We start from the raw sequence: 13,834 nt of genomic DNA on the forward strand, positions 1-13,834 counted from the left end.
TTTAAGAATTGTATAGTAGCAAGAGACAAAACAGGTAATGGTATCTCGTCAATAAGGAGAATATTTTCAGCTCAGTACTCACTTGTCAATCATTGTCTTAAAGTCCAGCACACCTGCTATCAGTTTGGCAGCAAATCTAAACAGAGAGAACATGATTCACATTTATATGTGGAAAACGTAATCTTCCAAGAGATCACGTCGGCCATTTTGGCTCTCTCTCTCTCTTTGTCTCTCTGACACACACACACACACACACACACACACACACACACACACACACACACACACACACACTTGTTTATTGTTTGAGTTGTCTTAGTGTTTTAGTTTCATAGTTTAGCTGCTGTAGTTTGATGATAGATGTTTGTTGATTGAAGTATTATTGATTATTGATCAATTTGCTAACATTAATAAACTATTATATTGTACAGAGCAGTTTTCTGTGATTATTCGTGCATATGCTTTGTGGTAACTGCTGATTGTGATGGTCAGTGCTTGGATTAATTTCCTTCCCCGTTTCGTTAATTCTAAATATTTTACATATTTGTATACTCTTCTTTTGAGACTGTTTTCCGTCTGGTTATTGGTCCCAGGGTGGTGCCCCATATTATTGATTTAATTAATAATTATAATTATTAATTTTAATAATTACTATTTGTAATTATTAATTGCTAATAACCACACCTGCCCTACCTTTGTTCCACAACACATTTAAATGTTCAATTGTACAATTTTTTCCTTCTGTTGGTTAAATAAAGGAAAATCAGTTAGTGTCTAAACTTTTTACTGGGTTTAAAAAAAAAGAACTGATCACAGCACAGTGGAGCTGCATGACATGGACAAAATAGTGTGCAGTTGTAATATGTAGCAACAAGTACTGAGACATACTGCATTAAACTAGACTTGCTATTTTTTTTGCTATAGGAAACAAAAATGTGCTAATTATCATTGGGCCAAATCATTCACGTGCAACCCTGTCCCAAAATGTTGGGACGCTGTGTGAAACATAAATGTAATAGAATGTGATCATTTGCTAATCTTTTTTTTTACATTTACACAATTGAAAAGAGTAGAGAGACAAGTTGGGACAGGAGCACCAAAAGACTGAGAAAGTTGTGGAATGCTCCAGAAACACCTGTTCGGAACATTCCACAAGTGAACAGGTTCATTGGGAACAGGTGATAGGATCATCAGTGGGTTGTATAAGCATCAACGTCCAGTGAAAGGTGTGCAACCACATCTGATCAGATCAACACACGACCTGACACACTGTGTTTAAATGCTTTCATTTATCAACATTTGTTCTGTTGTTATTTATTATGTCAGGAACCCTGCACATTGCACATTTGCGCAGGCACATTTATTATATATTGCACACGTCATGTACACACAAGGACAGTTACTGTATATAGTATGTTTATCTTTATTCTAATAGTTTTTATTATATTTTTATTCAAATTGTTATTTTATTCTTTCCAATATCTCCTTATTATTGTCTCTATTTTTTGAGACTTACTCTTGTGCTGCTACTTATTTCCCTCTGTACTGCTGTGTTACCTGTGAATTTCTCCCAAGGGGAATCAATAAAGGAATATCTTATCATATCTTATCTTAACTCACAGGAATTATGTCCACTGAGACCCACAAATATAAAGCTGAATACAAATCAGACTGAGGCAGACGTGACACAATTCAAAAGTGACTGGAAGTCTGAAAATCATCCTAAAGTTATCAGAATTTCTTCCAAACACATGATCTGTGCGTGTGTGCGTGTGTGTGTTTGACATTACCTTATTTGTCCCTGCTTATCCCGGAAGTTCATGCGGGGCAAGACCAACCCCGGACTTGAATGAACGACCACAGGCATACGGTACTCCAAGTATGCAACCTGCACCCACCACTCTGACAACTACAGAGACACAGCGACACACAGTTAATAACAGATGAACAGAACAACAGTTGGGAAAAATTCTGATACTGTGAGGGTCGTCATGGGCTGGACTCCATCACCCAGTCCAGCTGTTGAGCTCACCCAGTTCTCAGAGTTGCATGCTCTCTTCTCCAGGCTCCTCTGAAGTCTCTCTCCTACCCCATCCGCTTTCTTGAACTCGTCCACCCGCTCTTTGGTGTGCTTCAGCTCCTCCACCTCTATGATGGGTTCCAGGGCACTGATGTAGCGCTCACAGGTCTGCTGCAGAGGGGGGACAGGCAGACTGGGCAGTCCCTTCTGATGGGTCAGATATCTGCCAGAGACCCGGGTCGCTGATACAGGCTTCACCAAGTGACAGGGTTTCATTAAGCCACAGGGTTTCGCCATCCCCACCTTCACCTGAGAGACAAGACAGTGTCATGTAATACATGTGTGTAGTGGACGGTGTTATTAAACTAACCCTGAAACACTAACTGGCTTACTGGGGGAGTCTGCTTTTTAACAGCATTATTTTTCAAAGCCAGTAATTTTGTTGCTGTTGTCATTACTTAATTCCCTGTCATTAAAGTGACTCCTGTAAGCCAACAATGGGCACAAAACAACTCTTCAGTAGTCTGTTCAGTGATGTTGTGGCTGTCACCAGCAGCATGGTAGCTAGCCCGCAGGGCTCCAGACTGCGACCAAATGGTCGCATTTTGCGCCTAAAATTAGACACAGTGCGAGTAAATTTTTCACTCGCGTATGCGCGACCAGTAAATTTGCTGTTTTTTTTTTTTTTTTGGTTATTAAATATTTTTGTTGCTGACAAACTTGTTCTACGCTTCAGCCCACTATAGTTAGCGGTAATGCCTGAATGAGTGGTTTGCCAACCGACATTAACTCCAGAAGAAGAAGAAAGGAGACGAAAACAGAAGAAGAAGAAGGCTGGCCAATGGCTGTGTCCAAATTCAGGGGCTGCAGCCTTCAAGGCCGCGGCCTTAGCGGTCCACGAAGGCCGCGGCCTTCGGAGAGACCTTGAAGGCCACATCCACCGTTGTTAAATGGGACGGTCTAGCCTTCGGAGTATTTCCTGGTTGCGTCACCAGGTGTTCATGCATTAAAGTCTGTTTTGGTTCAAATCTATCAAACGTGTACATTTATTTGTGTGTGTACAATGTGTCAAATCTGAATTGAATTATCAACATTACAAAATAAACATGAACCCATTGGTGAATAACAACTATGTTTACCATAGCATTACCAGCTTCACGTATTTTAACTGAAAGTTAAACTTTGGAGGTTTTATAGTCTCTTGAAGTTTAACATATCTGGCGTTGGATGTTCAAATGAGTAAAAACCGAGTATAAACCCATTACTTAAATTTAAATGTCATGTCTGCGCCACTTGATGTCGCCATTTTCTCTTGCTTCCTCTTCTGTTTCGGGACTGAGCAGCGGTGCGCAAAGGATCTTGGGATATGTGAGGCCGCGAAGGATAGTAGCGGTGCGTCCTCCTAAACGAGGGTGGGGAAGGCTGCATTTGTGGGCTGCATGTGGCGCAGCCTTCGAATTTGGACAGCCTTCGCGCAGCGTTGTGACGTAATTGGCCTTCAAATGCGCCCTTCCTGGGCTGCAGCCCCTGAATTTGGACACGGCCAGTGTGTGCGAGAGCGGCGGCGGCGGCGGCGGCGGGGGGGTGGGGGGAATGACCACTGTGATAGGCTAATGTGTGAAAAGAGGTGGGTCTTGGAGGTTATCGCGCGAATCCACAGATTTCACATAGCGGTGTCTCCTGTAACAATGGACAGTAGGCTCGTTCAAGGTGAACCAGGCCTGCGCAGAATCGATCACCGGCGACCACCGCACAATGCATGCCGGTTAGATTTGTGTCCGACTTGATCCCGACTTGCTCTGACGTCATGCACGCGCCGGCAACGATAACCTCACGAGATCAAGGCGGCCGCAGTTTTTAGAGCCAGGCGCCGCAGTTGGTCTCCACCGACTGCAAGACCGCAGGGCATGATGGGAAACGCCTGGCTGTCGCCTGATCAAAGAGCTGATTGGCTCTTAGTTGGGACTACAAACACTACGTTTTGTCCAAAATCCTAATTTTCTGTGTAATTGTTATATTTAATGCTAGATTATATGAATCTCATGCTGTGCAATGAAGGTTTAATCTGTTAACAAACATATTTTGTGTGGTTGATAATAACAATAATAATAATAATAATAATGAAGGTTATTTGTATAATAGTATATATAATATAATATAATCAGTGCTTTACAAGGCAGACAAAAAGAACAAAGGATAGAATACAATGCCAGATACACACATATTCCCACATATATACTGTATATAATTACAAATATAAATACATCAATAAATAAAGATTATAAGAAACCTTTGCTGCTCGTCCTCCCCATGTGCAGCATGTATATGCAGCTGTGAGGACGTTTGGACTGTTAATTCAGTAGTTCAGTTTCTTAAATTCAGGGATTGTATGATTTATAAATGACGGCGCCTTTACATAAATCTACTTTGTAGGCAATTCCTGTTCAATAAATATGACTTCCAAGGGCTCACATCTGCCCAGTCGTTCGGATTCTCACCTCAATCACAACAGTGGCATCTTAAACAAATAAAAAGTTATGATTGACACATTTAGACCACAGTGAAAAGTAGTTATCATTTTAGAAAAATCCACTTTGTATGACCTCAAAACCGTGAACCTAAAAAGTATGATCAATTCATTGGTACAAAGTTTGTATTTCTATTTGTTACATGTGTGAGATTATTATGTGGATTCCAGTTCATCTTCATGGAGAAGTAGGGGGATCTCTTCTGCTTCAATTTCATCAGCGATCAAGAACGCATACGCAATTTCTTCAGCCATAGCTATCCGAACGTGTTCTGCAAACTACAGGTAGCCTACAGGTGGATCTAACAGGATGTAAATGCTTCTGTGACTTCCTGTATATTCTTTGACGGCGGCTGGAAACTGTCCAAAGCTGAAGCGGACTATCAGTTCGTACTTTCTTCCTAAACCTAATGTTATAGAGAAGACACATCCCGAGAATGGGTCCGACTCAGATTGTGAGGAAACGGTCGTGGCAAAAAAAGGCAGGAAATTCAGCTTTCGCGATGAGTGGCTGCGCGAGTTCACCTGGCTGAGGTATTTCAGGGAGACGAATTCAATGAACTGCAAATTCTGCTGTCGATACCCACAACATGCGGGGAACACGAAATTTGCTGATAAGACTGGCACTACACAATTAAAACACGACAATTAAAACACTACTGTTGTTGTCAGTAGAGCATAAATATTCACTTTGTGTTTTTAAGCTGTATAACTGGTGTATGTTATTAAAACTATTGCACAAGTTTATAAGATTGTAGTTTATGCATTTATTGTCAAAGTATTTATCAGTAATACAGTGAAAATGATAGGAAAACTTTGCAAGTCGATTTATAGTGTGCGCCCCTAAATTTTCTGCTTGCGCCCCTAAAATTTTAAGTTAGGGGCCACTGTGCTCCTAGTAAAAAAAGTTAGTCTGGAGCCCTGAGTCCATACGACTACTTTCTATTCAATCCACTTTATAAACATCACATTGGTGACACTTGTCGTGGCTTCTTCCTCCAAACGGGTTCATGGCATGTTCAGAACTCACACGCTCTCAACAGGCATTGTGTTTATTATATTATTACATCGTTTTAGAAGTTCAATGCAATAATATTTTTGTTCATTACAAATGATTACAAAAACAGTTCAAGTGAAAAGTTGAATCTTTGAAAAATGTACATCAATTTCAGAATATGTGCTATTTGCTTTAATGACAGCATGCACTGGAGCTGGCATGGACTTCAAAAGTTGGTGTAAAATGTGCTGACTCATGTTATCCCAGCAGCAGCTTCCTCCACTGACTCCCACATGACTCCATCACTGGAGTTACATTCGCCAGTGGTGTCTGCTGCCACAGCTAGTTTAGGCTAACAGCTACAGTGATCCTGTCTACAACCAACTGAGGGGTAGTTGGTAGCAGTTCTCAGAGTGACCTCCATCATAGCGACATGTCTCGGCGGTAGGGGGCAGTCTGACTCACTTTCACCTGACAACAGCAGGAAGCGTGTCAACAGACGTGCTGAGAAGTAAATGATACTGCTAAAAACTTAGTTTCCCCCGCTTAGTTAAGTTCTCCTTTCCTAAAGAATCTGTCGATCAGGTGTAAAAATTAAGGTGAATTGTTCAGAGTCTCCTGCAGCAGGTTGCAGCTATCAAATGAGCCCGGAACGCTCCACGGTGTCTACAGGCTAGTAGCTTCTGTCATTTAAAGTCTGTCCGGACAGATACAACAGGTGGCTTTGTCTTCAAAATCAGCGTGATGATGAGGAAAGTTAGCTGAACGCTGTTTTGTTGTGTATCTGTCTATAGTGATGTGTGCACCGGGGCGCCACAGCTCCTCTGGTAGAACCACCTTTGACCCACTGAGGTGAGCTAGCTTACTGTTAGCAGCCGCTCAGGTTACTTTAGTCCATTACCAGCTAAGTCAGCTAACTTTGCTAACATCTTGCATTCCTTCAACGCTGTTAGCTAACTAGTGTTTACTGATGAGTCATTATATCAAAAGGCTGTGTGAGATACTTCTCATGTCTATTACTGTCAGGAGGTTAAGTTTAACTTGGCTTTTGGCCAGTGTAATGTGGGTCAGCTGAAGGTGCGGTACTTACCATAGTTCTGCTGCAAATGGCCCACATTCTGCTTTCAAAGAACCGCCCACAGACTGTGGTCCGTCAGTGCTCTAGGTCCAGAATGGCTTGGAAAGTTTTCAGCGAGTATTTTATCGGCGTTTTGTCAACACCGACGCCGCTGCGCTGGAGACAGGCTGGAAGAGCCCTGACGTCACAGCTGCACAGCGGGGCAGAGTGGCTCAGCTGCGGCTGCCATAAACAAGTGGTGGGTGTGACTGAGTGCAAGTACACTGCATTAATGATGGGATTTTCGGCTCCTTTGCGAGATCCGGCTCTAACGGCTCTTCTTGATGTGGAGAGCCGGCTCTTTCGGCTCCCAAACGGCTCACATACGCATTTTTTTACATTATTAATTAATTAATAGTGTAAACCTAATTTTACGTCATTTTGTTTCATTATTGACATTGTTAAGCACTTATATGAGTAAAAATGCAGCACAAAAATGCTTTATGAATAAAACTTTTATTTAAACCAATTCAATTATCACAAAATAGCACCACTTCCATAAAAATAACTTAAAAAATAAATAGTTAAATATAAATAGGGCCTAGAAACACCCACCACAATACAAAAAAGTAGGCTGTCAAAGCAGCTTCATAACAGAAAAGGTGCCCCAATACAAATATTAAATACAGTGCTATTAAATTAAAGTATAAAACTATTAACATGTCACAACGTGAACAACACCAGTTTTGAACCACTATAGAGTTAAGGAACTTACTGTATCACTCAAAGACTTACAGATTGGCGTTCGAGAAGGAGGAGGGGAGGGGGAGGGGAGAGAGAGCAAGGAGGCACCGCAGGGTAAAAAAACGACGTGGGAAACAACAGAGCACACGCACAGTACAGGGAAGTGGAGAGACAGCGATATACTGAAGAAAAAAAAACGGCTCCCAACAAACGGCTCTCATTGGAGAACCGGTTCTAATCGTTCACGGCAAAGAGCCGGCTCTTTGAACCGGCTCGTTCGTGAACGACACATCACTACACTGCATAGATGAATACACTGCGGTCACACCATCAACACCATAGACATAGATCCATGACATATATGTATAGACGCCGCATTGAGCGGGGTGGCCAGCCGTGGTTCGCGTTCGCTTGGTCAAATCAGCCGCACGCTGTTTTCTAGTGCGCGAATATACGGACATTTACGGTAATCGTAAAGACACCGCTCTAAAGAGCTGCTGGTAGTGACAGTGGGGCGGACTGAAGTCACACAGTCAGACCCGTGAAAATTACGATACTTTTTCAGTAATTATTCCTGGTAATATACTGAAGGTATCACGGAGGTTTGCGTACGGATTTCAAAGTAAAGGACGAAAGTCAAAACGTAAGGATATTTCACCCAACTTTTACGTGGAATAAAAAGCTTATTTTCCATCAGCATACTGCTGAACTTAGTACTCCCCAGACTACCTTCATGCATAATATCAAGTACTTTTACTGTGTACTTTTTGAGTAATCCTCTGTCAAAGTCCTTAACAGAGGACGAGAATAAGGACAATTTGCCCAACTTTGACAGGGAATAAAAAGGTTATTTTACATAAGTAGTCTATGATTCTTATACTGCTGAACTTAGTACTTCCTAGACTACTTGCATGCATGATATCAAGTACTTTTACTGTGTACTTTTTGAGTAATCCTCTGTCAAAGTCCTTAACAGAGGACGAGAATAAGGACAATTTGCCCAACTTTGACAGGGAATAAAAAGGTTATTTTACATAAGTAGTCTATGATCCTTATACTGCTGAACTTAGTACTCCCCAGACTACTTGCATGCATAATATCAAGTACTTTTACTGTGTACTTTTTGAGTAATCCTCTGTCAAAGTCCTTAACACAGGACGAGAATAAGGACAATTTGCCCAACTTTGACAGGGAATAAAAAGGTTATTTTACATAAGTAGTCTATGATTCTTATACTGCTGAACTTAGTACTCCCCAGACTACTTGCATGCATAATATCAAGTACTTTTACTGTGTACTTTTTGAGTAATCCTCTGTCAAAGTCCTTAACACAGGACGAGAATAAGGACAATTTGCCCAACTTTGACAGGGAATAAAAAGGTTATTTTACATAAGTAGTCTATGATCCTTATACTGCTGAACTTAGTACTCCCCAGACTACTTGCATGCATAATATCAAGTACTTTTACTGTGTACTTTTTGAGTAATCCTCTGTCAAAGTCCTTAACACAGGACGAGAATAAGGACAATTTGCCCAACTTTGACAGGGAATAAAAAGGTTATTTTCCATAAGTAGTCTATGATTCATAAACTGCTGAACTTAGTACTTCCTAGACTACTTGCATGCATGATATCAAGTACTTTTACTGTGTACTTTTTGAGTAATCCTCTGTCAAAGTCCTTAACAGAGGACGAGAATAAGAATAAGAATCATAGACTACTTATGGAAAATAACCTTTTTATTCCACATCAAAGTTGGGTGAAATGTGCTCATCATGTCCTCTGTTAAGGACTTTGACAGAGGATTACTCAAAAAGTACACAGTAAAAGTACTTGATATCATGCATGCAAGTAGTCTGGGGAGTACTAAGTTCAGCAGTATAAGGATCATAGACTACTTATGTAAAATAACCTTTTTATTCCCTGTCAAAGTTGGGCAAATTGTCCTTATTCTCGTCCTGTGTTAAGGACTTTGACAGAGGATTACTCAAAAAGTACACAGTAAAAGTACTTGATATTATGCATGCAAGTAATCTGGGGAGTACTAAGTTCAGCAGTATAAGAATCATAGACTACTTATGTAAAATAACCTTTTTATTCCCTGTCAAAGTTGGGCAAATTGTCCTTATTCTCGTCCTGTGTTAAGGACTTTGACAGAGGATTACTCAAAAAGTACACAGTAAAAGTACTTGATATTATGCATGCAAGTAGTCTGGGGAGTACTAAGTTCAGCAGTATAAGAATCATAGACTACTTATGGAAAATAACCTTTTTATTCCCTGTCAAAGTTGGGCAAATTGTCCTTATTCTCGTCCTGTGTTAAGGACTTTGACAGAGGATTACTCAAAAAGTACACAGTAAAAGTACTTGATATTATGCATGCAAGTAGTCTGGGGAGTACTAAGTTCAGCAGTATAAGAATCATAGACTACTTATGGAAAATAACCTTTTTATTCCACATCAAAGTTGGGTGAAATGTGCTCATCATGTCCTCTGTTAAGGACTTTGACAGAGGATTACTCAAAAAGTACACAGTAAAAGTACTTGATATTATGCATGAAGGTAGTCTGGGGAGTACTAAGTTCAGCAGTATAAGAATCATAGACTACTTATGGAAAATAACCTTTTTATTCCACATCAAAGTTGGGTGAAATGTGCTCATCATGTCCTCTGTTAAGGACTTTGACAGAGGATTACTCAAAAAGTACACAGTAAAAGTACTTGATATTATGCATGCAAGTAGTCTGGGGAGTACTTAGTTCAGCAGTATAAGAATCATAGACTACTTATGTAAAATAACCTTTTTATTCCCTTTGACAGAAGATTACTCAAAAAGTACACAGTAAAAGTACTTGATATTATGCATGCAGTCTAGGAAGGACTACGTTCAGCAGTATGCTGATGGAAAATAAGCTTTTTATTCCACGTAAAAGTTCGGTGAAATATCCTTACGTTTTGACTTTCGTCCTTTACTTTGAAATCCGTACGCAAACCTCCGTGATACCTTCAGTATATTACCAGGAATAATTACTGAAAAAGTATCGTAATTTTCACGGGTCTGACTGTGTGACTTCAGTCCGCCCCACTGTCACTACCAGCAGCTCTTTAGAGCGGTGTCTTTACGATTACCGTAAATGTCCGTATATTCGCGCACTAGAAAACAGCGTGCGGCTGATTTGACCAAGCGAACGCGAACCACGGCTGGCTTGACCGCAGGTTGACTCGTTGCTGCGATACGTCGACGCCGCCGCCATATTGGAGGCGGCAGCTCAGCCCCGTGAACTAATACAAGTCAATGGAGTGAACTTTATAAAGCGCCCTTCTACAAAGTGCTATAGACCCCTTTCCGTGTTTGTAAACAAGTATGACGTAGCCAGGCTGCGCGCGCATCGTTGAGGCAGAATGGCGGAGTTCATGTCAGTTTATACCAGCCGATTGACAGAAAAAGATCGTGAAAATTATTTAAATAAACTAACTTTGGCGGATAGCAAGAAACTTCCTGATCCGTATGGAATTACAGAGTGGGAAGAAGATGTCACAAAGTGGCCCGATGTCCAATGGCCGGATATTCATCTATATTTAGTTGAGAAACCTAGTGTTTACACTAAGGAGAAGCTACGAGCCTACAAGTCGTTGGATGCGTACAATTATGTGATGTGTGGCCATGTACAAAGCATACAACACCATGATATCGATCCGGAGTTCTGTGTTTTAAGATCCAAAGTCTTGCCGAGCCAAAGACAAGGACACAAAACAGAAATGTACGATGCTTGGGTCATCATCAACAGAAAAGAAAATTACATCCTCACAGCCAATTGTACCTGCATGGCAGGGTGAGTAACGTAGCTTTCTGCTACTATGTTATGTCCTATGTCTGCTATTGTCCTATTGCTTGTTGTTCATGGCAATTTTCCCAGGTCAGGAGTGTTGAAATGTAAAGTGTCATCTATTCTATCATTTTTACATTTCAGACTAGCCTCATGTTGCAGCCATGCAGCAGCAATTTTATTTAAAGTTGAGCTGTGTGTCAGGATAGGGAGAACAGAAAGGCCAGCAGTTACAGAGGAAGCATGTTCATGGATACCTCCGAGCAGGAAACAAGTAGAACCAGCACCTCTTAGGGACATCAGCTTCCACAATCCAAAGAGGCTAGACAGGCTTCCAAAAGCTTCCAAATGTGCAATGAGGGACAGACCCAAAGGCAATTAATAGTTCCTTTTGTTGCAGTGCATTTGATTAATCTGAAAAATGTTTTACTGCATCTTCAATAATATAAATACACACTACAACACAACACACAGAGATGAAAAGTGTAAAGATATAGTTAGTTTAAGGTACAAAGACATTACTTTACAATACAGAGATAAAAAGTATGAAGATGAAGTTAGTATAAGTTAAACAATGATTAATTTCTGTATACCAGTAGACTATTTGAATGATCATAAATATTCAGAATCCACATAATAACGTCTTTCTTTTTGTCCTGTCATCAGCACTGACTGATGATGACATCCGTGAGCTGAAAGTTATTGCCCCAAATGCTGTGGTGCTCACAAGCTTTGAGGACAGTGACACAGACACTGCATCTGAGGATACCGATGATGAGGAACAACAGGGAATGCCGGAGCCCTTGACTTCTTTATTCAGCAGTGCAAACACGGAACTATCCCCACAAGAAATACTGGTGAAAAGTGAGGAAGTGTTTCTTGGACTAGAAACCAAACTAAAAGCCCATGGATGTCAAAAGCTGGAGTCAGTTACCCGGCAACAATCGAAATCTACCTGCTGGCATGCGCATAGGGCTGGTCGGATCACCAGTACGAAATTTTACCACATTACCACTACTGACAAAATAAGCACAAATTACTTACAGAACATTATGCAATACAACCAAACACAATTAAACATTCCATCTGTTTTATGGGGTCAACAAATGGAAGAAACGGCAAGAAAAGCATACACTGACTACATGGAACAGACCCATGAGGACTTCAAGGTTAGCCCCAGTGGTTTAGTGGTGCGGCCCTCTGAGCCACACCTGGGATCCTCCCCAGATGGGATAATAACATGTGCATGCTGCAGCAGAGGGGTGTTGGAGGTCAAGTGCCCCTACAAATACAGAGATGCTCTACAGGGGTGTGAGAAAGACGCTCAGTTTTGTCTCGACAAGACAGACAAGCTGAAACCCTCACACCAATATTATTATCAAGTCCAGCTTCACATTCACGTGTGTGATGTCAGCTATTGTGACTTTGTAGTGTGGACAAAAAATGAGTTTGTTCTGCAGCGTATTTTAAGAGATGAAGACCTCCTGCAGCAGTCTTTGCCAAAAGCAGAGCAGGTCTTTGTCACATGTGTGTTGCCAGAGCTACTGACAAGAAGACATGATCCAGCCATGGAGACTGGGAGAGCCTGCAAGTCCTGTAGGAGGCCTGATTTTGGTAAAACTGTCAACTGTGGTAAATGCAACAGCCACTTCCATTACAGCTGTGCACAGATCAGGCGTAAGCCAGCAAAGTGGTTGTGCCAGGAATGTCTTGGGGGGACGTGCTCCAGTGGTTCACTGGGTTAGACAACAATTTTTTTTTTTTTTTGTTCTTATCACATTGCAGTTAACTTTGGCCATTCTTTAGGACTACATTTAATTCAGTCTCCCAGTTCTCAATTGTTTACTGACAATTAATTAATACATTAATAGTTGATAGTTTCTTCAAGTTTCAATTGCATATTGAAAATGTTCATCAACTCTTTCAGACGCTGAATTATGATAGTCAACTGAATATATTTTACACACTGGATATTTTCAATTATTTTATTGTTGTTTCATATTTATCTTATTTTTGTTAATTCACTGTGTCCCCTGTTTCTTAATGAGTTTAATTAAGCATTGCCTTTGAATGAGCCATGTTTACCTTTGTGTTGGCTGAATGAACTTGACAAAGTTGTTAAATAAAAAATAATTTAAAATTAGATGAGCTTTATTGTTTATCCTGCAGCTCACATTATCACAATTGATTCACAGAAACCTATTCCCACTAATACAATAAAATATATTAAAAGGCATATCATGTGAAATACTGTTTTTTAAAACATAGTTCATTACTTTTATTTGAAGTTTCGTGGGGATTCATACCCGAGTTTGATATACAACACATATTTAAAGTGAATATCTGTATACTTGTGCATCATGTTTACAGCTGTGGAAGTTGGATATTTGTAGCTTTAAAAAGAGAAAATAATCAACACATTTACACAATCAGTGAGAAAAAACAACTCCAGTAGTATATTAGCAAAAGTTTATTAGTCAAGTAAATCATTAATGGCTGATATTCAATTCATAGTCACAGCTCTAAATCACTGATGAAAAAAAAAAAGAAACATCAAGACTTGTTATTATTTCTACAACTTACTAAGGGAATAGTGGCTTCTGATTGGCTTGCTTAATTCTTAGATTTTTTTGGAACAATACTCTTGCAAAGGTTTGTGAGA

The 13,834-nt window shown here is 40.4% G+C and overlaps 2 protein-coding genes across 2 annotated transcripts in view; one reads left to right on the forward strand and one right to left on the reverse strand.

Moving 5' to 3' along the window:
• Nucleotides 1–6,752, reverse strand: part of LOC141005669 (carnitine O-acetyltransferase-like) — a 29,272-nt gene extending 22,520 nt beyond the window's left edge. The window contains exons 1-4 of the mRNA XM_073477597.1: nucleotides 6,635–6,752; nucleotides 2,033–2,329; nucleotides 1,791–1,909; nucleotides 83–136 (exon numbers count right to left, since the gene is read on the reverse strand). Of these exons, the coding sequence (XP_073333698.1) occupies nucleotides 83–136; nucleotides 1,791–1,909; nucleotides 2,033–2,329; nucleotides 6,635–6,661 (497 nt within the window). The 5' untranslated portion in view covers nucleotides 6,662–6,752. The remainder of the gene's footprint in view (nucleotides 1–82; nucleotides 137–1,790; nucleotides 1,910–2,032; nucleotides 2,330–6,634) is intronic.
• A 4,265-nt stretch (nucleotides 6,753–11,017) lies between these two features.
• LOC141006014 (uncharacterized) lies at nucleotides 11,018–13,002 on the forward strand. The gene is made up of 2 exons (XM_073478097.1): nucleotides 11,018–11,178; nucleotides 11,839–13,002. The coding sequence occupies exons 1-2, from the start codon at nucleotides 11,112–11,114 to the stop codon at nucleotides 12,915–12,917; spliced, it is 1,146 nt and encodes a 381-aa protein (XP_073334198.1). The 5' UTR covers nucleotides 11,018–11,111; the 3' UTR covers nucleotides 12,918–13,002.
• Nucleotides 13,003–13,834: the final 832 nt, after the last annotated feature.

The sequence above is a fragment of the Pagrus major genome, chromosome 12, assembly GCF_040436345.1.
Source record: "Pagrus major chromosome 12, Pma_NU_1.0".
NCBI classification, from domain to species: Eukaryota; Metazoa; Chordata; class Actinopteri; order Spariformes; family Sparidae; genus Pagrus; species Pagrus major.